The following is a 22,786-nucleotide window of genomic DNA, read 5'->3' on the forward strand; positions in this document are numbered from 1 at the left end:
AACCTAAGGATATGATTTCATTTTATAAATACACAAACGAGTGACAAATTAAAGAAGAAACTACAACCTTGACTGAAAACTAAATAAAAAAATGTTCAGAGTAAACATCTTCATGATGAGGTATTTCTGTTCAAATAGGGGTAGACAATGCTTTAACTGACAGGACAGATGGAGTCACTCGTTGGTTTAACGAGTAAGAAATTGGCGTGAAACGTGCCTTGGCTTTCGCAATCCGGTTGTCTTTGTAACTTGCGTGTTTGCGACACCGTAGTCTACATTCAATTGTGCTATTTAGGAGGAGCCTACAAAGAGCAAATGTTTCAGGCGTGTTGGAACAGGAACGTTACTCAAGCCAGGAGGCACCAGCTGTGCTTTTAGAAATCCTTGAATGTGTCACCCAGGTAACAGAACAAGGAAACAAGCCTATCACAAAACCAAACTGGAAATGTTACATGGTCACGTGTTCTGTGTGACATTTACACAGGAGGAAATTTATTATTTGAGAGATTAACAGTGACAACATTAAAATGTTACGCAGACATGGACGTGGAGTTTCCTTCTGTAACTGAACTGCAGGTATGCCACGAAGTAAAATAAAAAAACAAAGACACAATGACTCTTGATCACTCAGTTTATTGATTCTGTTAGAAGAGCTCCAACGGACATTTCACATAAAGCATATTCACCAAAAAGGCGCAACATGTGATGAGTAGTGCTGTTGCGTATGTAGTACAGTTAATACAAATCTATGAATGGCTGTGGCTGTCTTCTACTCTTCGCACAAAAAAAGTCTTTTTGTGGCACATTCTACAAATAACTTCCTCTTTCTGTGCAGCCACAACCTGAAGAAAGTAAATCGCAACATCCTGTTCTCGTTTGTCCTTCACTAAACTTGGTTACTAGACAAAAAAAAAAAAAAAAAGTAAATTACATCCGTGGCTCTATGAATGTCTTGACAGCTGCAAAAGAAAATGCTTTCTAATATAGGAAAACATACTGTGCGTGCTTATCTGCTTTATATTGTGCGTGTTTGTTGGCTGCGGCATCCTAATCATGTGTAGTAACACAGTTTTAGCCACAGATATAATATCATCATAACACATTCACTCTCTCACACACATATTTTTGGTATATGTCGAGGTGTCACCTCACAGTTTGTCAGAGCCAGACAGGCCACTGTAAGACTTGTTGCCTGACTCATCATTAATAGCTTATTAAACACAAAACAGACAGGAAAAAAAAATTGACCCGAGTTTCTGTAAATATACTGCTTAAACTGCACAATATCATATATAAATTTTATATAAAATCTCATCCACTTATTTAAGGATGACTCAAATGTTAAACAAGGATACAAAAAATGATATTACAGCTTTAAAACGTATATCTTTTTAAATTTTATATAGAATTTGTATTTTTTGTGGAAACAAACTCAACACGCTGTCTGTTTTGTGCCATCCAGCTTGCCTGTGAGGTGCTGTGCCTCATGCCGACCTTCCTGAAACTGCCTGCTAAAATAACAAAGTTGTCCAGCAGCTGAAGAGTTATAAAAATGTGAAAAAAATTATCTTTAAACACTTTGAAACGCTCTTGTTATTTTAGGCAGGAGAGATCACGGTCAAGGAAGTTACTACGAAGATCATGTGACACAGATTTCATTGGCCCAAGCTGGGGGCTTGCTGTCATAAGGCACAGGATTTCTGGGCATAGCGGTAGCTGCTTCTTGCTGTTGCTCCTCTCCTTCATCCCTTTCTCCTTCTGCACTGGTCCCACCTCCACCAACCCACGCAGGGAGCTCCAGACCTGGCTGTGAAGAGAAAGGCTTCTCCAGAACCTTGAGGACACGCTGGACCTGCAGCAAAGAGCAGAAGTGAGACTGGGTCACCACACTGAAAATGAAAAACTTAAAAGGGAATTAAGGGTAAATGAAGCACAGTCTGATTTCCAGTGAATGCTTCTGGGGAAGTTGTCTGTATTTCTCTACCAAAATCTACAGGAGACAAAGGTAGTTATGTTTCTATCTAGTAAAAATTAGAATCGACTAGAACCTGACCTCAGAGAAGTCCCCATTCTCAGCAGCCTCTATGGCATTCTGGGCAATGTAGTTTCTGAGTATCACACGAGGGTTGGTGCTGTCCATCACCCTCACTCTCTCCTCCTGCACAGCCTGCACATCACTCTGGCCTTCCAGCTCACGAGCCAGACGTTTCCTGTGGCAGTGATAACACAAAACATTCCCTCAGAGAAGTGCAGCAAAGGAACAATAATCACCTCGACACACATTTCCTCTTTTTTCTGTCTGTTTGCACATTTAAAAAAAAAAAACCCAAAAGCTAATCCGGTCTATGCAGTTCCTCCTCTGCTCTCATTTTCCATGCTTTTCTTTCTCGTCCCTTGCTAATAAAACTTACTCACTCATTTTTTTTGCCCCCGTCTCACCTATACTGAGTGATCCAGGATGTCCAATCCTCTGCCTGTTTGGTTTTCAGCTCCTCCTGGGTGGTCTCCATCAGATCCTTTAGTTTGCTGAGTCGCTCTAACTGCCTCGCGATTGTTGCTCTGTCTGAGATCATCTGGAACAGTGCTGGGTTGCTCTGAGCCATAGAAAGCAGCACTGCCAGTTCACTGTGGATACAAAACATCACTGTTATAATTCTTATAGGCCAATAAATAAATATGTTGGAAAAGAAAACACAGACATAGTGCAGGCAATCTAAGAGTTTAGAGAGAAAGTAAGGTACTGAGATAAAGAGTCCAGTGACTGTTTGTATCCATAGAAAGACTGGGTTACACAAAACTCACTCCAAAGTCCATCTTTATATCTAGATTAGTCAGGGATCAACCTTCCACATAATTTGGGGCATCATAAAATGCAGAATTAAATATTTTCTTTATAATTGTTTCACTTGCTAAATAATGAGCTCAGCTATTTCTGTCTGTATTTGAGCTCCAGATGTTCTCTCCAGTCTGCAGACACTCGTTACCATTCAGGGAAAATGCATCACAGGTACCATTACCCTTCTAAATTAATTTGATAAGGATTGGGTTTCAGAAATTTTAATCAAATTTAATACTTTCGAATCCTATTTTAACAGAAAAATATCAGATTACAGGTTCCCATAAAAAACAAAAACAAATAAAAAAACCAACAACAACACTTCAAATAAGCATTTAGGACCATCTTGAAAGCTATGCTGGCTAGGCAGTAGAAGGATAATAAAATTATGGCACAACAGCTGCTAACAAAGGCAAACAAGGTCAGTGATGGCAGTAATTTATTGTCCATGTTGAATTTGTTGAAGCATTTGTCTAGTTTTAGGAAAATGGACATGTGATATGGGTGTAAAGGATCCGGGAAGGGCATATGGTTTCTGATAACATCCAACAGACAGCAAATATGGGTATCACTTCCAAAAGTCTCAGTTCCCGAGATCCCAAACAAAAAAACAAAAGAAAAGAAAAAACAGTCCCAATGGGTGCAAACCAAAACAAGGTCTGAAGTGCTTCCAAAAACTATGTTAAAGTGTTACAGTATCCCTGCCTGCTTATTTAGTACTGCGATTCTTACTGCTCTCCTCTTGATACTGGACAGATTTTAGAGTTAAAAATGCTGGATGGATAGGCATGTGACCTAAAATGAGTGATAATTTTACTTTATGTTCAGTGGTTAGTATTATCGCCTCACAGGAAAAAGATTCTGTGACTGCACACCGGCTACTCCGGCTTCCTTCCACGGTACAAAGAGGTGCAGTTAGGTGAACTAGTGACTCCAAACTGGCTGTACGTAAGAATACGAGGATAAATAGTTGACTGTCACTCTGTGTTAGCCCTGAGATAGACTGCCAACCTGCTCAGGTGCACGCTGCCTCTCGTCATAGTAAGGTACTGAGATAAAGAGTCCAGTGACTGTTTGTATCCATAGGTTCTAGACTCCTTTGACCCTTAAATGGATAACCAATTTTAAAAAATGAATGAATGGATTGACCGATGGGTGAATAAATGGAAACAATAATATCAATGTTTGCATCATTTTCTGCTGCCTTCAAGTCACCAAAAATATCAACAGATGCTGCTTTAAGAAGCAGCATGTAAAAGACATGATGTATATGAAGCCTCACTAGTGACACCCAGAGGCTGCAGTATGAACTACACTGAATAAAAAGCAAAACATTTGACATTATCACCACAGGCACAGTCATTATTTCTATTCTAATAGTTTTAAGTAAAAATATAAGTGAATTTGGCCATGATGCGTAACACGCTGGGCTTGTGTGTGTGTAGCGGTATAACTATTAGCTAGCTCACCGTGGATCCATCGTGGGCTTGTTGGCAGCCTTGAGCTCCTCTAGGGAGGCGCACTGCTCAATCAAGAGGTCTGTGGCTTTCTTGACAGAGTCCTCTTCTCCCTCGCTATTTTCCTCAGTGGGACAAGAAATCAGACTCAAGCTACGGAAGGTGTTGGTGAAGTCAGCACCTGCAGAAGGGAGGCAGAAAAATGTTATTACAATGTTACATCCATCATTAAATATTTTTCCTGTTTCATATGCAGTGCCGTATGCACGCATTCTTAGACTCTCAGTCTGTCACTAGATTAAATGTTTCGTCACATCAAACTCTCTTTCTAAGCAGTACACAAAATAGTCCCACCTGTGTTGTGCATTGTCTGAAGCAGTTTGGTGATCAGGATCTCGTCCTCAGGGTCCTCCTTCTTCAGCAAACCCAGCTTCTTCCTCATGTTCTCCAAGTAGAAACGGTTATAAAGATCCAGGTACTCCTCCAGTACAGCCTCAGCCCGGTCTGGTGGCAACTCTGGAGCAAGAGCCTCTGCTAGCTTTACGAGGTTCCACCTACAGATAGCTGGCTGGGCTTGGTAGGAGTATCGTCCAGAGTTGTCCGAGGCATTACAAATAAAATCTGGATCAAATCTGAGAGAAATAAGAAGCGCTCAAACCTAATGTGTTATAATTAATGTATTATAATTATGGCTTCACTCCGACTCCGTGACTCTAACCTAATGAGTATGATGGTAACATGTGTGACAGGAATATTTTAAAATGCATACAGTTAAACACTGACCTGTCCATGAAGCCGTATGGACCATAGTCCAGCGTGAGTCCCAGGATGCTCATATTGTCCGTGTTCAGGACACCGTGGCAGAATCCCACGCACTGCCACTGAGCCACAAGTCGAGCTGTACGAAGCACCACCTACATACAGGAAGAGATGACAGCAATCCCATCAGGTCTCTAAAATCTGAGAACAGCCCTGAGCATATTACATCATAACTTCTTTCTATGGATCAGATAAAAAATGTTATCAAAGTTATTCCAGGCCTACAGTGCTAAGAAAATCTTGAATACATAACAATTTTTGATTTGCTGCAACATTTCACTGTCTCTACACGCTGACAGGTGAGAGTGTAACTCATGCTCTGACCTCTCGAAAGAAAGCTACGTTCCTCTCCACCCGATCTGGGTAGTTCTGTTGGATCTCAGGGTAGAACATCTCAATGACATAATCCATCATTTGACCTCGGATCTCATCGCGCCCATAGCTGGGACCCTGGCGACCTGTGAACTCATCGGCGGGCTTGAAGATCTCAAAAGATCCAAACCTGCTCAGGCCGTGAACACAAACAAATCCCATTTAAACACAAATAGAAACTCAATATGAGTAAGTAGGTCAGGTAATGTGCACCCACCTGATGAAGGTAGGAGCAATGCGGAGGACCACAGAACATCTTTCGTGGCGAGCGTGCCCGTTGTAGTACACATCACGTATGACCCTGCTGTCGGAAGTGACTACAGAGCCTGCTCTGGTGGTGGGCACTCCCAGGAAGAACATCGCCTCGCTGCACAGGAACTCTCTTATACTGGAACGCAGGACCTTACGGCCATCAGCTTGTCTGTGGAAGAGAAAAGGACTTTTTTTTTTCCAATGCTCAGCAAAAAAGGTGCATCTGATTGCCAAATATTGCCTTTCTTCAATCACATATGCTCTGTTAAAACAGAGAATCAAAGTATTTTTCATGTTTTAATCTCTCTGGTGGAGTTATAAAAATAGATTAAGCCACATTTATTCTTAACCTAATAAATAAATTAAACATAATCTTGCAAAGCCCACTCAAACTGACAATGAAAGCAACCCCTTGTACCTGGAGTACGGGGTCAGCCCAGCTCCTTTCACCTGAATCTCCCACCGGCCACTCGGGTTTTCTCGGAGAAGTTCGGGATCTTGGCCAGACGGAACCTTCACCTCTCCCAGGTAACAGGCCGCCCCATCGCCCAGCTGTCCGGCGAATTGTCCGAACTGATGTCCGCAGTAGCAGTGAGCGGCGGGTTCAGATCCTGGCATGACTTTGGATCCGCTGAGATATTCTGGCCCGAGAGGATCGTTCACGACCTCCTCTCCGTCCAGCCCCAGCAGTGCCTGAGCTTGGTGGGACACGGCCACGAACCGAGGCTTGGTCAGCGGTTGTGGTGTCACCCGGGAGAAACACGCTCCCTTCACCTGCCGCACCCCCTGCTCCTCGGATGGATCCAGGGGAAGTTTCTTGAGGGCGACGTTGTCAAATTCGAGCCGCTCCAGCGAAGAACGACTCATGGCCAGACCCATGTCGTCCATCCCGGCAGTGGAGACGAGTCTTAAGGCGGACACACCGGAAAGAAAGACGCGTGACGGTCCCAGCCTAGGTCCTAAATAAGCCATGCAAACCAGGCCATCTGTCTGCGTCTATCCGCTGGCGCAGTTAAAAAGTATTCACTAGTCACGCTTTCATAATCCTGCAAGCTACAGCGGATGTTTGTGAGATACGGTGTAACGACAGTATTCGTCCGATCGGAAACAAACAGAAAATACGGAACTGCATTGACCGAATAGAGTTATTTAGGTTTAAAATATTTTTTCTCATAAATTATCAAAATAAATTAAATAAAAAAAAAAATCATTTGCATAAAATTAAAACGACAGGACTACAACAGTTTTGAGACAAATATATTTTTCCTTTACTTAAAATGTTTATAAATTCCATTTCTAAATCTCACTGCTTGGTGTGTTTATGTGTTTACATCAATGGCAGTACAACACGCTGAGGAAGAAAATCTTACAATACAAGGATTCCTACAGGAAATGGGAGACACATACAGAGGAGATGCTGCAGAGGTTGGACTTTATATGAATTATCCAAAATATGGAAAGCTTGCAAGTTGTCCACTTATGATTTCAAGTTCAAGTTAATCTTTCATATTCTTTTATTCGGATTATAAAAGGAAATTAACTTGTCTGACTTTACCTTGAAATTAATGTCTGTACAGTTTAGACTACTCGATTATTATTAATGGGACAGCTCATATTTCAAGGGAAGGTCATGTAGCCAGTGATTACAAACTCAGTAAGAAGCTCTACAAGAGATACAGCTCAGTGTTGGGCAATGTAAGACTCAAAGGCAGCAGTGATAACAGAATAAGGCTTTATCTCCCAAATCTGACCGGCTCAGTTTCCTTCATAGAAGATAAAAAACAACAGTCATTAAAAACATGATGGTTCATTTGAGAGAAAGAAACATGTTTTGTAATTTTCAGCATTTCAGTCCATGAGTTTATCTCAGACTGGGAAATAATAATGCATATATTCCAGAAGTACAGTTGGCACACTGAATATTAGGATGTTTCCTTGTGATGGTTTTTAGAGACAACTTTCTGTATATAATGCATATATTTGTGTGAGAGGGCCCCAAACTGGAGGTATAAACAACTCTAGAAGTTGATAGATGATGCACTGCTCTTCCTGAGGCATATATAAACCTGTTCTGTATGCATGGGTAATGACATAAATGGGTGTATGGTATCATTTCAGCTGCAACCAAGTCAACACAAACTTTTTAGTATTTAGAAAATAGGCAGATCATGTAATATCATAAAGACATCCTCTTTAATCTTGCATTGAACCTTTGCACGTGTAAGATAACAACACACATTTCTGCAGCTCCAATATGAGGCACTTGTCTTGTTGATGTTGGCAGGACGGTGCACAGAAGAAATCAGTGAAGTTTGTCTAATGCTTTAAAAACGTATTGAGAATTAGGAGAATGACGCTCAGTCTGATTCACATCATTTTCATGTATTCCTTACATACATATGTGGGCCAGTCTATACAATAACTATATATTGTATTTTTCCACTTTTTTAACATAGCTGTATTTTTTTTCCCCTCTCCCAGACTGCATGTACAGAACAAAAATGTTATCAGTCTCTAATAAAGTGCTGAACTTGAAACAAGCCAATTACCAACAATACTGGTCGGCACTATATGAAGGACTAAAGAAACAGCATGCTCCCAGAAAAATCCCCCACTATATCAGGGCCCGTGAGTAACAGTGAACCTGATGATCAGGATGCTAATCAAATAATAATAATGAAAAAGAAAACGTGTGCATGAGTCCTTTGAAGGAATGCTGTGGAAAATATAAATATACTCAAAATGAACTATTGGCCTTTGTGAATCTTACCATAAAACAAACAAACAAAAAAATATATATATGCATGAATTTGCACAAAATATGCAAGGTACTCAAGAGTACTGTCATGGTTTCTTTGGCAGTACAGCCCTGTTGTGTCTACAGAGACATCATTATAAAGTGGGGAGCTCTGAACCCCATTAGGTCCTTGTTAGTTCACAATATGGGCTGGTGAACCCTCTTCCTCCAGCCTCACCTGACACCTGATTTTAAGGCCATTGGTGATGGATGCATTGTTTTAATAGATCATAATTCTGTTTCACAGATGGCTTAGAGAAGACCAGTTGGGTCAAGCAGGAAGAGGCCGCAGTGTCTCCAGTAAAGATCGGACTGGAGGTAAAGACAGCAGGGCTCTACCTAAACTTCCACCGACACGATAACAGGCATATCCCAGCATTCCCATCATGACGCCCTTTATGACAGCGCACAACACCCAGCCAACGCGTGAGGGAGGTGCGACACTAGGGAAGACAGAGACACACAGAGTTACGGTTGTAATGCCAAATCAAACACAAAAGGATTATGCTTATGGATTTATGGTGTAATTTACTGCGTACAAACAATATGCGAAACATACCTCATGATTTCATTAATATTAAGCTGCTTGTCCCAGTTTCGTTCTATGCCAGGGACGTGACCCATCCCTACGACTCCCACCACCACAGCAGGCACTTCTACAAAAAGAACAATGATAGCATAAACAATGTCTACACTCGGAAATGTTGATGCATAAAAGAATTGGTTATTTGGGGGAACTGAGTACATCTCCACTTTTACATTTAAAAATAACACAACTATTCCAGGGAAATGATCTCCGAATTTGCAAAGCTTTCTCTTGTTTAACTATTCAGAAACTTCTCATTACTGCAAAACATAGGCGTTACTGTCAAACTACAACATCCACAACCTCTTTTGTAGTTTCACAATGAATACAGATTTAGTTTCTAAGTTTATTCAGCAAAAACAGAAGAGAATGACTTACTGTTACAAAAAATGAAAAAGCATTTCCATTAAATGTCTGCACCACATTAAAACCACACCGACATCACTGGTCAGCTGATTTCACAACAATTGAGCCACATATCTGATGACAGATATGTGCACAGTACTTAACAGCTAAAATAAAGTTTTGACTCTTTAGTTTCAATTATATTGAGCAATGTTTTTTAAACCACAAACTAAACGGACAAAAAAGTATTTTATAAGTGGCTGGAAAAAAGGAATTAACACCCATATAAGAATGAAAGAGAGACTTTAAAACTATACCGTGAAATTCACTGGCCAATTCATTAGTTAAACACAGTTGAACCCTCTTTTGACTTCAGAACTGCCTTAATTCTTCACGGCACAGATTTTCTAGGGTGCTGGAAACATTCCTCTGAGATTTGGGCCCATATTGACATGACAGCTACAGTTGCATTTTGGTATAATGCTGCAGTAGCACATCTGCTTGGAGGTATGTGTGTCCAACAATGATATTTTACATAATTTGATTATAACAAATATCTATTTGAGTTAGCGTTTCCTTCCTAATCAGCTGAAAGCAGTCTGGCCAGTCTCCTCTGACCTCTGTCATCAACAAGACACAATATTTTCACCCAAAGAACTGGCACTCACTGAATATTTTCTGTTTTTTTGGCCCTTTGTAAACACTAGATATTTCCATGTGGGAAAATCCCAGTAGTTCCACAGTTTCTGAAACACTTAGAATCCACAGTTACACTTAGACCTTATGGCAAGTCCTTTCTTGCCTATTCTGATGCCTAGTTTAGACTTCAGCAGATTGTTTTGCCCATGTCTACATGCCTACATACAGTTGCTATCATCTGATTGACAGATTAGAGTTTTGTGTAAACAAGCATTTGAACAGGGGTACCTAATGAACTGGCCAACGAATGTTTATTAACATCAGATGAAACCAATTTATTGTCCTAGCTTTTTGAGGATTGTAATACGCACTCTGGGCATTAGGGGGGGACTCCACACAGCGAGTAGCCTGTCGGAGAGTGTGTGTGAGGTAGATGTCTCTTTCAGCCACAATGGTTTTGTGAAGAGCAGGAAACTCTCCAATCATCTCTGACATAGTTTGCTCAAGCAGGTCCTTCTGTTTACACTTCTCCACATCCTCTTTACTGAAACATGACACAGCAGTCAATTTAACAGTGAAAAGGAAGTGACACAGGACAGAGAATATAGTCTTGTTCTATAACTGTGGTGTTTTAGAAACAATTTAACACTTCCTACTTTACGTCTTTATACAGGATGCAACGCAACCTTAGAAACATTTCATTTTCTTAATTATATTTAGTGCAATACTAGCAGAGTCTGGATTAACATTGACATTTAAGGTTTTCAGTATAGAGACCAACATTCCAGTTCCTGAACTTTGACACAGTAGTAAGCATGAAGCTTAAATAAACTTTATCAGACTGCCTGGTTGGTCTCCAACATAAGCTTTAAAAACATACTTGTATTCCTTTAAGTCTCCATAACCAACATTTTATAATTCTGAGGTTCAATCTCAGAGTTGCTGAAAGCCACAATGGTTTTATAGATTTACAGACATCATCATTTAGAAAGAAATGGTAGCGTTGCTGTTACTCTGAAAATGTGAGTGCTCACTGCCTGGTTGTACACAAAACACAAACACAGCAAGTCATGATTCTCACACATATACACTGTAGTTGCATTTTTACCCAGGCAAAGACTGCTGAAAACAATACGGTATTATCGCTTTACCATTTTCCACAAATTTCACCATTAACATTTAAACTTCTGTTTCACAACTTTGCTTTTGTACGTTTCCACAAAACTGAACCATCCTGAACCAATTTAGCGAGCAATATAATCCTTCTTGCCAAAAACTCTGAATGATGACTCTTCTCTAACGTCAGCATTATTCATGTATTTGAGCAAGCTGTGAAACGATGCACACTGTCCGCTGAATATTTGGTACTAAAACAGAGTCGTGTTGACGCTGTGTGACAGAAAGCGATCAAGATGAATTTATACCTGATTGGGTCTGACAGAAAGCAAAGACCCCAGGCCAGACGGGCCTTCTGCCAGAGACTGAGAGCAGCGATGGCTCTCTTGAACGTCACAGGAATTGGCCGATCCCCGAGATGAAATTTACAAAAAGGTACCCGGCCAGCCTAAAAGAGAAAGGTAAAAGTTTTTAAACAAACAAAACAAAAATAATAATACATAATCAAATTATTCTCCACTATGTTGCATTTGTGTGCACGGGTTACCTCTTTGAAGGCCTCCCTAAACTCTCCTCCAGGCGCCATGCCCAGTTGCTCTGTGATGTGAGCTGAAACTTTGAGCAGCAGAATCTGCATCAGACCCGACATCACCCCATTCTGACAAACAGAGCAAATAAATTAACACCCACTTCCAGTGGTCAAGGTCATTCTTTAAGTACATAGTAATTTGACAGTAATACAAGCCCAAAGAAAGTATACAATAATACAGGAAACTAAAGAAGTTAGTTCAGAAGTTTTATCCCAAATATCAAAAAAGTAGGAAACAAACCCAAAACTCTTAAGTGACACTCAACGCTATATTTACACCATACTGAAACAAAGTTTAAAATATCAGAACTTGACCATCATTGCCTTATTTGGAATAAATGTACTTCCACTGTCTTTGTTTCATTATGACCTTTTCCACCTCTCTTCATCTACCACTGCTGTTTTTCACACAACCAACACCTTTCATAAATCCTGACCTGTTTGATAGCCTGCTGAACCTTATCCAGATTGATGTCTTTGGCTTCCTTTAACAGCGTATTCTCGTCCATCTTCAACATCGATACCCTATACTGGCACAGCTCCACCACGACCACGTCTGGCTGCACAGCTCGGATCGTCTGCACCAGGAGAAGGAGCACAGCGGTGTGAAAAATCAAGAGACAAATACAGAATAAGAAAGCAGAAGACTGGAATGTCAAAGCAAATGAACAGTTATGAAAGAAGCAAGCACAAGAGAAATCAATGTGAAAGAACAAAAGAGACAGGTTATGCTTGCCAAAACAAGAAAATAAAAAGAAACGACATTTAAATATGTAATTCTGTGAGTGTGCTTCTCCACACACACAGAATTACACCTAAAATTTCACCTACCATTAACAGTATATCACATTTTAAAAGAGTTTAAGTGGCTTCCTGCTCTGTAACAGTCCTGTTTTTCCCCCTCATTGGCTCACCGTGGCTACATCCTTTTTGCTGCTATCACTGAAATGGGCAGTGCCCACCAGGTATAAGATGCTTCCATCAGGTGCAGTAAGACGAGACACCGTCTCTGGGAGTTCAGGAGACGACTGGCGGCGCTGGGCTCGCAACTGCCAAAGCAACTCCACTGCTTCACCATCCGCTATACAGGAGAGGGATAAAAGTTTATTAAACTGACAGAACAATTAAAGTTATGTCTTACTATAACCATTATATTATGTGAGGGAAGGTACATAATGCACTATGCTAAATTGTAGAAATTTACATTTAAAAAGTACCTTTGAGAGGAATACACTAATAAAATCCTTAGCACGTGCATTTAAATGACAAAAAATAGAGTTCTTACTATTTTACCAATAGAAAGCTACTTGAAGTTATTACTATTATTATTTTAGATTTACTTCAATAATAATGACATGCCTGTTGCAGTGCCCCCCTAATACCGATGCATTCATTGGTCTCGGATTACATTCAGTTTTATTCATTCAAATATTCGTAATAAAAAGTTATGAATGTGAGACAATATTTCACAACAAGTGGTCCCTTAAAGATAAGGAACTACATACATTGTCTCATGAAATACTGTTCTCACAATATGTTTAGAAGGGGGGAAAAAGAAACAACAACTCACAAAGATCTGGAGGTAGACACGGCATTCCGTCCCCCGAAGGGCCGACTGAATCGTCCTGTGAGACATTGAAACAACAAAGTTAAATATAGTGGGCTTATTTACATCAGCAGCAGATTAAAATGTTATTCTTATTGCTCAAGTCAAGTCAGTTTAAGAAAGGTGGGGCAGCTTCACATAAGTGGCAATTGAGAAACAACAGAGACTATGTTACATCACTCTAAAAACTCAGAGGCTGACGCAGGGCTATCTCCCACCTGATAAAACACCCTATTTTTCAGCCAGACCAATAAAACATGTTTCTTTACCAACCTCCGAGTTGTTTTCTTGGTCCATGCTTGCAGCCCTGGGAGCTGTATGTGACAGAGAGCAGATGGAAGTCATTGGCGCACACAGAGAGCGGTGATGCGTTCACTGACAGTAACGTAGACACAGCACAGCCTCACTGACTGCTGACGTTGCTTTATGTGTAACGACAACAGCTGCCGACTTCTCTAAACGCAGTTTAAACGCGATCAACGCTGGCTAAAGTAGTTGCTGCCGCTGATTTCAGAGAATTAAATCAAAGAGGCACCGTTATCTAAAACGAGAGCATTATCAGTAAGATTAGAACAACTGCGCAGTAAAGGAAGAAGCGCCTAGTCGGTGGAAGGTCTAACGTGCAATACCTTACTTCCAGGTGTAGAGCTGCTAAATACTGAACGTGTAGTTACCGAGGGCTCTTCGTTTTGGCTAGCTACCTTTACTCAAGCTAATGTGGGCTAACAAGTCCGCCAGGAATCTGCTCTCATTAGAGGAATTTAAAAAAGAGGATTTTTTAAAAATAAATGCGAATCTGAAACACGAGATATAAGATACTATACGCGATAGTTGTCTATAAAAAGAAAGACCTGTTACTTACTAAGTCGGCCCTTCTGCCAGAGTGCTCTCCGCTAGTACAGCAGCACAGTGTCAGGCTGTATCTGACAGCCGCGGTGCATTCTGGTACATGTAGTCATTGATTGTTGAGACGCATTTTGGGGGATTTAATTATAAAGATAACGCTTTTAATCCTTTTTTATGAACATTTCACATGTTACAACCAAAGCCATATTATCCATGTGATTACTCGCATTAGGACTGCTAAAGGTTTTCACAGGGCAACAGTCCTAATGTGTAAATCAACACAGTAAAATCATATTAAAGCAGAGCTCTGATACAATGTGCTCTCACACACTAGTACTACTCGTCCTAAAGTGCTTTTGGATGCATTTAGTGTGCTTAAGTAGTCTCTAACAAGGGGATTTTGAGCTAGCCTATGGAGATGAAGAATCACCAAGACAAAAGATTTCATTTAATTTTAATGCCCCAGAAAAAAAGGTATGCATAGGTCTACCCATTCTTTAGGTAGGCCCTGAAAATGAGACTAATGTCTTCTACAGTTGATGTCCTGTTGGTTTCTGAGTCAGTGCAGGAAGTTCCTTTATTCTAGTCTGTACCCTAATGTATGCAGCTGCAAGAAATGCAAAAAAAAATAGTCTGTGTGTTTATAGCAGATAATGAAAACCTTAGTCATTCTTATAAAACCCTTATCCTGCTCATCTATATATTCACTTCACATTAGACACTTCCTCAAGAAGCCAACAGAACACAAAAGGTCATATTTTACCAGTGAGTCCAGCTCCCGTCATCTCAGAACTGCTATTAAAGTCTTCAAAAAGAACACATCACGGTAACTGCCTTTTTTACAGCATCAAAACATATCTGGCATTAGTTTCACTAAGCAGTATTACAGTTCTACTTTGTTTTACAAAGTCACGCTTTCAATGGGGAGTCTGCTGTCTGCTGTACTTTCAAATGGCGTCCAAGTATAGTTAAGAATCGTGTTCTTATGCAATTGTGAAATGGCAGTAATTAGCCATGAAACATGTCATATTTAAACACCCCACAAGCAGTGAGTCATATACAGTGTCTATACATGTACAGCGTGTGGAATAAGATGTTCTAAGCGCATACATTATTGCCACAATTATACTGTGATCTTTTGCATATTAATTGTGCAGATCTCAACAACTGTATTGCATGAGCTACCTTTCTACTTGGCTAGTGGGATAAAGGGACTAAGCGTTATCATGTGATTAAAATACATTTTGTTTGATGTTGCAGATTTGCATTTCTAAAGTGTCTGCCTTTTTTTAAATTATTATTAGGAAAGTCACTCCTCGCTCTTTACCCTGTCTATATACTTTTTCAATATAACTGTGTGACCCTGCACTGTAGCACCCTGTTGAATTATGTCACTGCTGGTTTCATTGGTGGGTGATTAGCTATACACAGTCATCCTGAGACATGAGTGTGACATCATTTCCTACAGTAATAAGCTGGTCAACACAGGTAACGAAACATATATCTCTCAGTTTATCCTTTCTGAAAGCTCAGCTTTGCCACAAGAGTCTTCCCAAGTCACATCTATTCCATTTCTGCTCCAACAATCCTGGAAGTACAGAAGTTAATTGAAAGATCAGAGGTGGCAGCTGATAGAAGGTGACTGGCATGGAGGTTATGTGTGTAGAGTGCAGTGTCAGGGAAAATAATCTCAGTCACGGTTCCTCTTCTTCTTCTCCTCTTCCTCAACATTCTCCTGCAGCGATGAGCTCCCCAGGCCTCTCTGCCAGCCTGTCCCTCCCGCTTTCATCCTCTTCTTCCTCAAAGAGAGTACGATGCATACTCAGTAGCTGGTGTGTGGGTGCTCTTGTTAGTGGAGGTGGTTGAGACTCAGCATTTTCCTTCTGAGTGGAAGGCCCCAGTTGTTGAGGTGAGGACTTGGGACTGAGCGCATCTTCACTGGAGGGAGGGTTGGGGCTAACTCCATTTACATATGTAGTGGTGGACAGGGTCCCTGCAGAGAAGGCAGCGTTGGTTGATTCTGGAGAGCGAATCTTATTCTCTGTAATCAAATAAATATACAGAATAAAAATGGGAGCTAAAGAGAAAGAAAGTAAAAATATTAGCTGGCCAAAGGTGATTGGCCATGCAGCACAAGCATCGTATGCAAGTAGAATGTGTATGTTGTAAATAGCTATGCCCACTGTCCTGCTGTAGAAATGCACTATGAAAGGCACATCCAAATGAAATGATATCTCTGTCTCAGGCATAAGCACAATGAGAGCTACCTGTAATTGCACTGGACACATGAACCACAGTGTGTGTGCCTTCAAGGTACACTGTATCCATGTTGTGCTCTGAGGGTAGAGGTTCTGTGGTTGTGGTCTCCACCTTGGGCTTGCGAGTTGTCAACATATACGGGTGGACATCCAAAGAGAAGTTGCGTGTATGCTTTTTCTCCATTCCACTTACATCTACAATCAGAAAATAAGTAGATCATTAGAGCAGATGGGGAGACCACCCATCAAGAGTGTTGTTTAAACTGTCTCAGTTCATTTTATGGTCACAGAATTCGCCTACATAATACTAGATACATAGGAACATATGTTTCATACTGGTCGGATAGTGCGCCTAACTTATTTAAACTAATTATAAAAGCTTTAAAATGTCTTTCTTACTACATATTCAAACTACCCGATACCTTTTGTTGAAGGATGCTGTGTGCTCTTGTTATCCAAAATAGGTGCAATAATGCTGTCTGCCACTATTTTTCGTCTGAGAGGTTTGGGTTTTTCCTGCTTTGTGTTATTTTCCAGCCGTGTCAGGGTGAGAGGTTCCTTCACATTGGACAGAAAATAAAAAGAGGTCAGTTCAAGTCTTCAACAGCAACAGATGAAGTCTTCTTACTATTTTGCATATATTGTAAGTCCTAAAAGAAAGCTGCTTCTTATGCCTCTTCAGTGAAAAAGGCCCTTATCAAGAGTTACTATTACACCATTTGAAGGATTATGGCCTAGAGTATGTGCACTCCACTGAGTCAATATTTAAAGTAAGGGTCAATCTGCTTCTAGAGGATAGTACATTTTGCATTCAGAAACATGTTTCCTTACCTTAAATGGTTGAGGAAGAGGATTTGAGGATGGGATCCATTTAATCTTCTTACGAGGTCGTTTGACGACCAGTGGCTCACCACCCATCTCTCGAACCCCGAGGTCAGAAGGATCCATATTGGGATCAATTGTTTGGATCCCAGATTCCCTCACAGTGGGTGTGGCATCATGGTTGGACTGTGCAAGTGCAGCCAGCAGCTGCCTGACTACATTGTCGTACATGAGGTCACTCTCATTGGTGATGAAGTCCAGTCGGTTGAGCGACTTAATGTGATCCCTGTTCTCATTGCAGAACATGGCCAGGATGTTGATATCGCAGAACTGAGACTTCTGCCAGCGTCGCCGCGTTTTAATTCCAACCTTATGGAGTTTGTCGAATACAAAGTTGGACTTGCGTACCACAAAAAGATGCAGCAAATTAACCAGAATGATGAGGTTCATGGTGCAGAGTAGAGCAATATCTACTGCTGCCATGATGCGCTGCAGCTGCACAGCAGGCAGCTTACAGTTGACCCTGAGCTTCAGCTCTGGATAGCTGCTAATGTCTGGGTGCTCACCTAGTGCACAGGTGAACTCATTTTGCCTTTGGCGGGCATAGTAGGTGCTCAGGTAGGAAATGGGTATTGAACTGAGGCAGATAATAGAAAGATGGCGAGCCAGGTAAATCTTGGCCAAAAAGTTGCTTTGGCCTCGTCTCTCCAAATATTTCTCAAAGAGGTTCTGCTCAGGGCTCTTCTCTTTCTCTGCATTCTCTATGATCTCCCTCCTCTCCCGCTCAGTTATGCCCGGCCCTTTGGACTGGATCTGCTTCTCGATCTTTGGGGCCCGGCCCTCAGCAGCTCGATGATAGCAGTTATCAATCTCTTGAAGCAGGAAATTGAGCTCTGAAGTGAGCCTTGTAGAGGCGAGGAACTCCCAGCCCAAAGCAGGAATGTACATGATTCCCGCAAAGGCCAGCAGAGCATAGGGGAGGAACTTGTGCTCAAATAGCGAAGGCCACTCAGCTGGCTCCATACCAGGTTTAGCATCACGAAGCTCTGTCCAGCAGTAGCCTCTTGCATACAGTGCCTGGTCTCGAGTGAAGTTGTGTGGTGTGTAACAGTATATGGACTCCTCTGAGAAAAGTACAAGTATAAAGAATCAGTCCAAACGTTTCTTTAAATTACATCTCATAATAGATTGTGCTGCAAACTGTTCTCCTTATTTCTGTTAGTAACAACATGTTAGTAAGTAAATGACATGTAAGATCAGGCAGAAATACTTTTAATAACATCAGCTCTAAGTAACAATGATATTTATGCTACTTATTTAAAAGTGATATCTGGAAATGGATGCATGTGCAACATTCAGTAACAGGAGTCAAAACTGAACCATAACATGGCTCTGCAAAACACTGCAGATCCTTACAAACAGTTAAAATAATAGCTCTTCTTCAAGCTAAACCTATGACTTGTGAATCAGTAGACACATGTTTCAGTGATTCATTACATTCTCTAGGAAATATCTTGCACCTTTCTCATCATTCATTTTTAATCAGTACTCTCATCTCATCTTTTAGAACCCATTCAACACAAAGCATTGTGTGTCTCTGATCATACTCAACCCACATTTTGAAACGAAAGAAGCACCTTTCAGGCTCTCACAGAGGAAATGAGAACACCCAGATCACTTCACTGTCCATTATGTACAAGACTAAAAGGTTTGAGGGATCACCAGTTCCATTTAATCTTTCAAACTAAGCACTGTCACCTCTGTTATTATCAGTGGTTATTAGATTTTCTCTTTTAAATAAACATGCATTCTATTGTTATTAGGGATAAGGATAATGTGTGCAATGACAACACTTGTTTCATTCACAGAATGCTAGGCACCATCTTTGTGCTGAGTTTCCTCAAAAATAATAAACTCTTCTGCACATCCACTGACTTGCTGTTTAAACACATAGTCCCAGCTGGTTACATGCTACACAGAGCCTGACTCAGCAATGAACCGACATTCCTCTCTGGGTTTTCACTCTGTCTTCTACCCAAACCCACCCTTGTCTCCTAAATCTGTAATCACTTTCACTCCCTCAGTTCTCCAATCTGTTTTCTTCTCTCTCTGGCATCTAGTATTTCAGCTTTTCTTTTTTGCTCTGCACCATACTGCTCCCTTCTCTTTTATGCCTTGTTTCCAGCTTACACTTCTTACTACTGTATGTATGCAGCCAAAACCTTTCTCTGATCAAAAGCGGTCAGAGGGCAAACAGCTGCAGGTGTGGCTTTAGCAATGAACCCCCCTCTAGCAGCTCACCTGCAAAGTTCCTTGTGAAGACCAGGGTGACTAGCAGGATGGGGATGATGACCGTCCCTATAGTAACAACGCGATCAAAAGGAAGCTCCAGTTTGATTTGCACCATGAGGCCAGCCAGTGCCCCGCCCTTCTCATCCTGAGAGGAACCCGGCAAGATCAGCTCCTTCAGCTTCTCGCCTGCAAGTAGAGCTGTAGCCATGTCCAAGTTTTGATCGAGGATGTTCTGCATCCGGAACAAAAATAATGCACACCACAACCCCCCTCTGGGCAAGAGGGGAGACTAGACACTCCCTGATGAAGTTAGATACTCGTCAAAACAATGCTAGAAGCCACACGTGCCACACGTGCGCAGGAATGTGTGGCCAGCTTCAGCCCCTGTCACCTTGTGTGGAAAAGTAGTGGGTCATACTGTGTGGCCTGTGTTCTTCAGGTCTCAGACTCTTCTACCGTTTCATGCAGCTCTTCTGTTGCAGACAAACAGACATAATGTGCACTGCTCACTCAGCCTCTCCGTTGTGCATCCCCATGTTTGTGTGTCTCTACAGCGTCTGGCCTCAGTCTGCAGACCCTGTGCTGCAGGTTGAGAAATGAGCTGAGTTTGGGGATGTGTTCTTGCAAACCCCAGGGAGAGTTGTTACATGAGCTTGGGAAAGGAGAATCAGTGACCAGTCCTTTCCTGAAAGACAGACAACAAGTTAAGGGCAGTGTAGTGTGTTCATTTCTATAAAGGTACACCGAGGTGCAAGTTGTCATTGAATGTACAATAGCATATTAGCGTAATTTAAAAGAGCAACAGTCTGATTGATACTGCTTCACACCTTCTTCCAGAAGGCTCTCTGTTCCCATCCATCGTCCTCTTTAATGCAGTCATGTGGCCAGGGATTTCTAATCCTCCCTCTCTGACCAGTGAAGTGTGAGGAGGATTTTTGTCTTTGATCAAGCAAGGACACTAAAGGGCAAGTTTATACTCGGAGGACTATTTTAATTTTAAACTGTTTAAAGCATACTTTGATGAAGCGTCTATTTGTGTTAATACATTAAAGGCCTGATATCTTGGGGACTGACTCTGTTTCAAATTTCACCCCGCTCCTCTCTGGACTATCTGGAACAACATGTTCACACAAGGATGTCAGATGAACCCCGACACTTGTCAGTGACATCAGGGGGTTATCATGTGTGGCTTATCGTGTGCATCTGAGAGTGGCTATTTGAGATTGAATGCATGCATGGTCAGGGCTGTAACTATGGAAATGCTTTAAACTTGCTTTGCATTTGTAAGAGCTTCACAGGAAGCTCTTACAAATTCCCTTCATGCGGAGTTTGAATACATCACCACTTTCCATCAACAATCCCACTTGCTCCTGCATTTTCCCTTCATATATGAAATCTTTTTTTAAAGCGCTCAATTTGAGGCTCAAAATGTAACCTAATATCTTGATGAGGACAACCTTGAGAATGTGGTTTCGTGGGTAAAAGGGACAATTAGCTGCCAGCTTTAAAGCACATGCTTAGCAGTGAGAAGGATCACAAGAAGATGATTCTTTTGAAATTACAGCAGAGTATAATATTCAAGGTTGCACAGGTTAATGCTGAGATCACTGGTTCTATATCTGAAATAGAGAAGAAGATGTCTCTCGTGAGGTATGAAACATTTACTTTAAACTATTTTCTCAACTGCCTCATGACAGTCAAGATTTATTTTTACCCTCAAAGACTATCTCATGGAAGATCAGAGAAGAAGTAAAGTTTGCATAATTTAAATTTAAAGGGGTAGAACACCCATTTCGGGAGCTCAGCTGGAAGCTGCACTGCCGTCTGCGAGCCACTGGCACTGGTCCAGTCAGACAGATTATACTCCTCAGTTGGGCAATGCTACCAGTGTTTAGAGAGGGAATCCCAGATTTCTTGGCTACTACAACATCCAGCTAGAGTTTGGCCAGTTCAGTCAGCTACAAAGACACAGAGCCAGGCTCCGGGACAAGAGCTGAAGGAGAGAAGCTCCATTCATCCATTATTAATTAATGATAGCTGAGGAAGGAAGAACTTTCAGGACTGATGTGATGTCTTCTCACAAATGTGATCAGATAACAGTCCAGTGAACAGAGTTTAGACAACGTTCTCTATATGCCCTAAACAGTGCACAGGAGACGATGTCATCACCCTTACGATTTCCTCAGTTGTGTCAGTCTCTGACGGAAACACCTGCAGGAAGATTTATTTGGGTTGAGAAGATCACCATGCCCTTAGTCGGTGTTCTGCTAGGACGCTTTTAAGTGCTGTTTCTTGACTATCAGTTCCAAGACACTAGAAAAACCAGGAGGACACTTTCACCACAGACATGGCATTGCAGTGAATTGCAGCTGCCTGCAAATGACGACCCCTTTCAGCACCCGCGCGGTGGATAGTTCCCGAATAGCCAGCCAGAGACGAGCCGCTAAACAACATCAAGTGTAGCGATTGTGTGTGTCAGAGGAAGCGAAAGTATGTGTGAGTGTGTGAGCTGCTCCGTGTGTGAGAGAGACAGAAGAGGAGATGCTCAGGATGCTGAATACCTGTATGAACTGTGTACCTGTCCGCACCAGATGAACCACCGCTACATTTCTTGCTCTGGTGCAAAAAACGGAACAATGTGCAAGCTTTCAGGAAAAACAAACAAACAAACAAACAAACAAAAACAAAATTCACTCACCGTCTCTCGTTGCATCTCCCGGCACGGTAAGAGTTAATCTGCAGTGCGGGCGAGCAGCTACAGCATGTATCCGAGGCACACCGGTTTGTTCCGCCTTTCCCCCCCCAGCTCCAACCCTCTCCTCTTCCCTCCCCTCCCCGCCCTGCTTCTTCCTCAGAAACAAGAGATGAGAAACACATTAAGATTCTGTAGTTCAACACATCCCCTCTCTTTGAATCGCAGGATTAAGTGCGCATTTCAGACAGAAAGGCGAGCTAAGATGCTAAAAACATATCCCAATCCATATCCGGATTATATTTATTTTGAAAGGTTTACCTGTGAAACTGCCTCTTATAGACACAGCTCTATGGATTTTAGGATTCTTGGATATGACAGGCTCTAAAAGATAACCTTCTATTAAATATAAATAAGCAGTCCTTCGAAATGTTATTAGTATTACTATATTTAAAGGCTAAG

At 41.5% G+C, this 22,786-nt stretch overlaps 3 protein-coding genes across 4 annotated transcripts; all 3 read right to left on the reverse strand.

Moving 5' to 3' along the window:
- Positions 1–613: 613 nt before the first annotated feature.
- Positions 614–6,879, reverse strand: selenoo1 (selenoprotein O1). The gene is made up of 9 exons (XM_085281642.1): positions 6,155–6,879; positions 5,702–5,905; positions 5,437–5,614; positions 5,077–5,207; positions 4,648–4,925; positions 4,306–4,474; positions 2,440–2,625; positions 2,054–2,210; positions 614–1,852 (listed from the first exon to the last, which is right to left on the reverse strand). The coding sequence occupies exons 1-9, from the start codon at positions 6,706–6,708 to the stop codon at positions 1,631–1,633; spliced, it is 2,079 nt and encodes a 692-aa protein (XP_085137768.1). The 5' UTR covers positions 6,709–6,879; the 3' UTR covers positions 614–1,630.
- A 101-nt stretch (positions 6,880–6,980) lies between these two features.
- Positions 6,981–14,386, reverse strand: trabd (TraB domain containing). The gene is made up of 10 exons (XM_085281645.1): positions 14,277–14,386; positions 13,688–13,728; positions 13,379–13,433; positions 12,723–12,889; positions 12,246–12,386; positions 11,767–11,877; positions 11,528–11,667; positions 10,475–10,647; positions 9,093–9,189; positions 6,981–8,976 (listed from the first exon to the last, which is right to left on the reverse strand). The coding sequence occupies exons 2-10, from the start codon at positions 13,709–13,711 to the stop codon at positions 8,805–8,807; spliced, it is 1,080 nt and encodes a 359-aa protein (XP_085137771.1). The 5' UTR covers positions 13,712–13,728; positions 14,277–14,386; the 3' UTR covers positions 6,981–8,804.
- A 311-nt stretch (positions 14,387–14,697) lies between these two features.
- On the reverse strand, positions 14,698–22,425 carry panx2 (pannexin 2). 2 transcript variants are annotated; one of them, XM_085281644.1, is made up of 7 exons: positions 22,331–22,373; positions 22,194–22,248; positions 19,642–20,317; positions 17,350–18,464; positions 16,941–17,076; positions 16,528–16,713; positions 14,698–16,301 (listed from the first exon to the last, which is right to left on the reverse strand). In XM_085281644.1, the coding sequence occupies exons 3-7, from the start codon at positions 19,868–19,870 to the stop codon at positions 15,985–15,987; spliced, it is 1,983 nt and encodes a 660-aa protein (XP_085137770.1). In that variant the 5' UTR covers positions 19,871–20,317; positions 22,194–22,248; positions 22,331–22,373; the 3' UTR covers positions 14,698–15,984. The 2 variants fall into 2 exon arrangements, with proteins under 2 accessions (XP_085137770.1, XP_085137769.1); XM_085281643.1 differs by lacking the exon at positions 22,194–22,248 and having other exon boundaries at positions 22,331–22,425.
- Positions 22,426–22,786: the final 361 nt, after the last annotated feature.

This window comes from Mchenga conophoros, linkage group LG7, assembly GCF_057382185.1.
Source record: "Mchenga conophoros isolate Kocher_MC1m ecotype Shallow Benthic linkage group LG7, M_conophoros_male_GT1.1, whole genome shotgun sequence".
NCBI lineage: Eukaryota > Metazoa > Chordata > Actinopteri > Cichliformes > Cichlidae > Mchenga > Mchenga conophoros.

Coding starts and splice junctions, on each gene's coding strand:
- panx2 (XM_085281643.1), bottom strand. CDS start 19,870: ATGCAGAACATCCTCGATCAAAACTTGGACATGGCTACAGCTCTACTT. Junction 18,465..19,641: donor CTTCACAAGGAACTTTGCAG/GTGAGCTGCTAG, acceptor TACTTTTCTCAG/AGGAGTCCATATACTGTTAC. Junction 16,302..16,527: donor TGTGTCCAGTGCAATTACAG/GTAGCTCTCATT, acceptor ATTTGATTACAG/AGAATAAGATTCGCTCTCCA.
- trabd (XM_085281645.1), bottom strand. CDS start 13,711: ATGGACCAAGAAAACAACTCGGAG. Junction 12,387..12,722: donor GCAAAAAGGATGTAGCCACG/GTGAGCCAATGA, acceptor CTCCTGGTGCAG/ACGATCCGAGCTGTGCAGCC. Junction 8,977..9,092: donor AATATTAATGAAATCATGAG/GTATGTTTCGCA, acceptor TGTCTTCCCTAG/TGTCGCACCTCCCTCACGCG.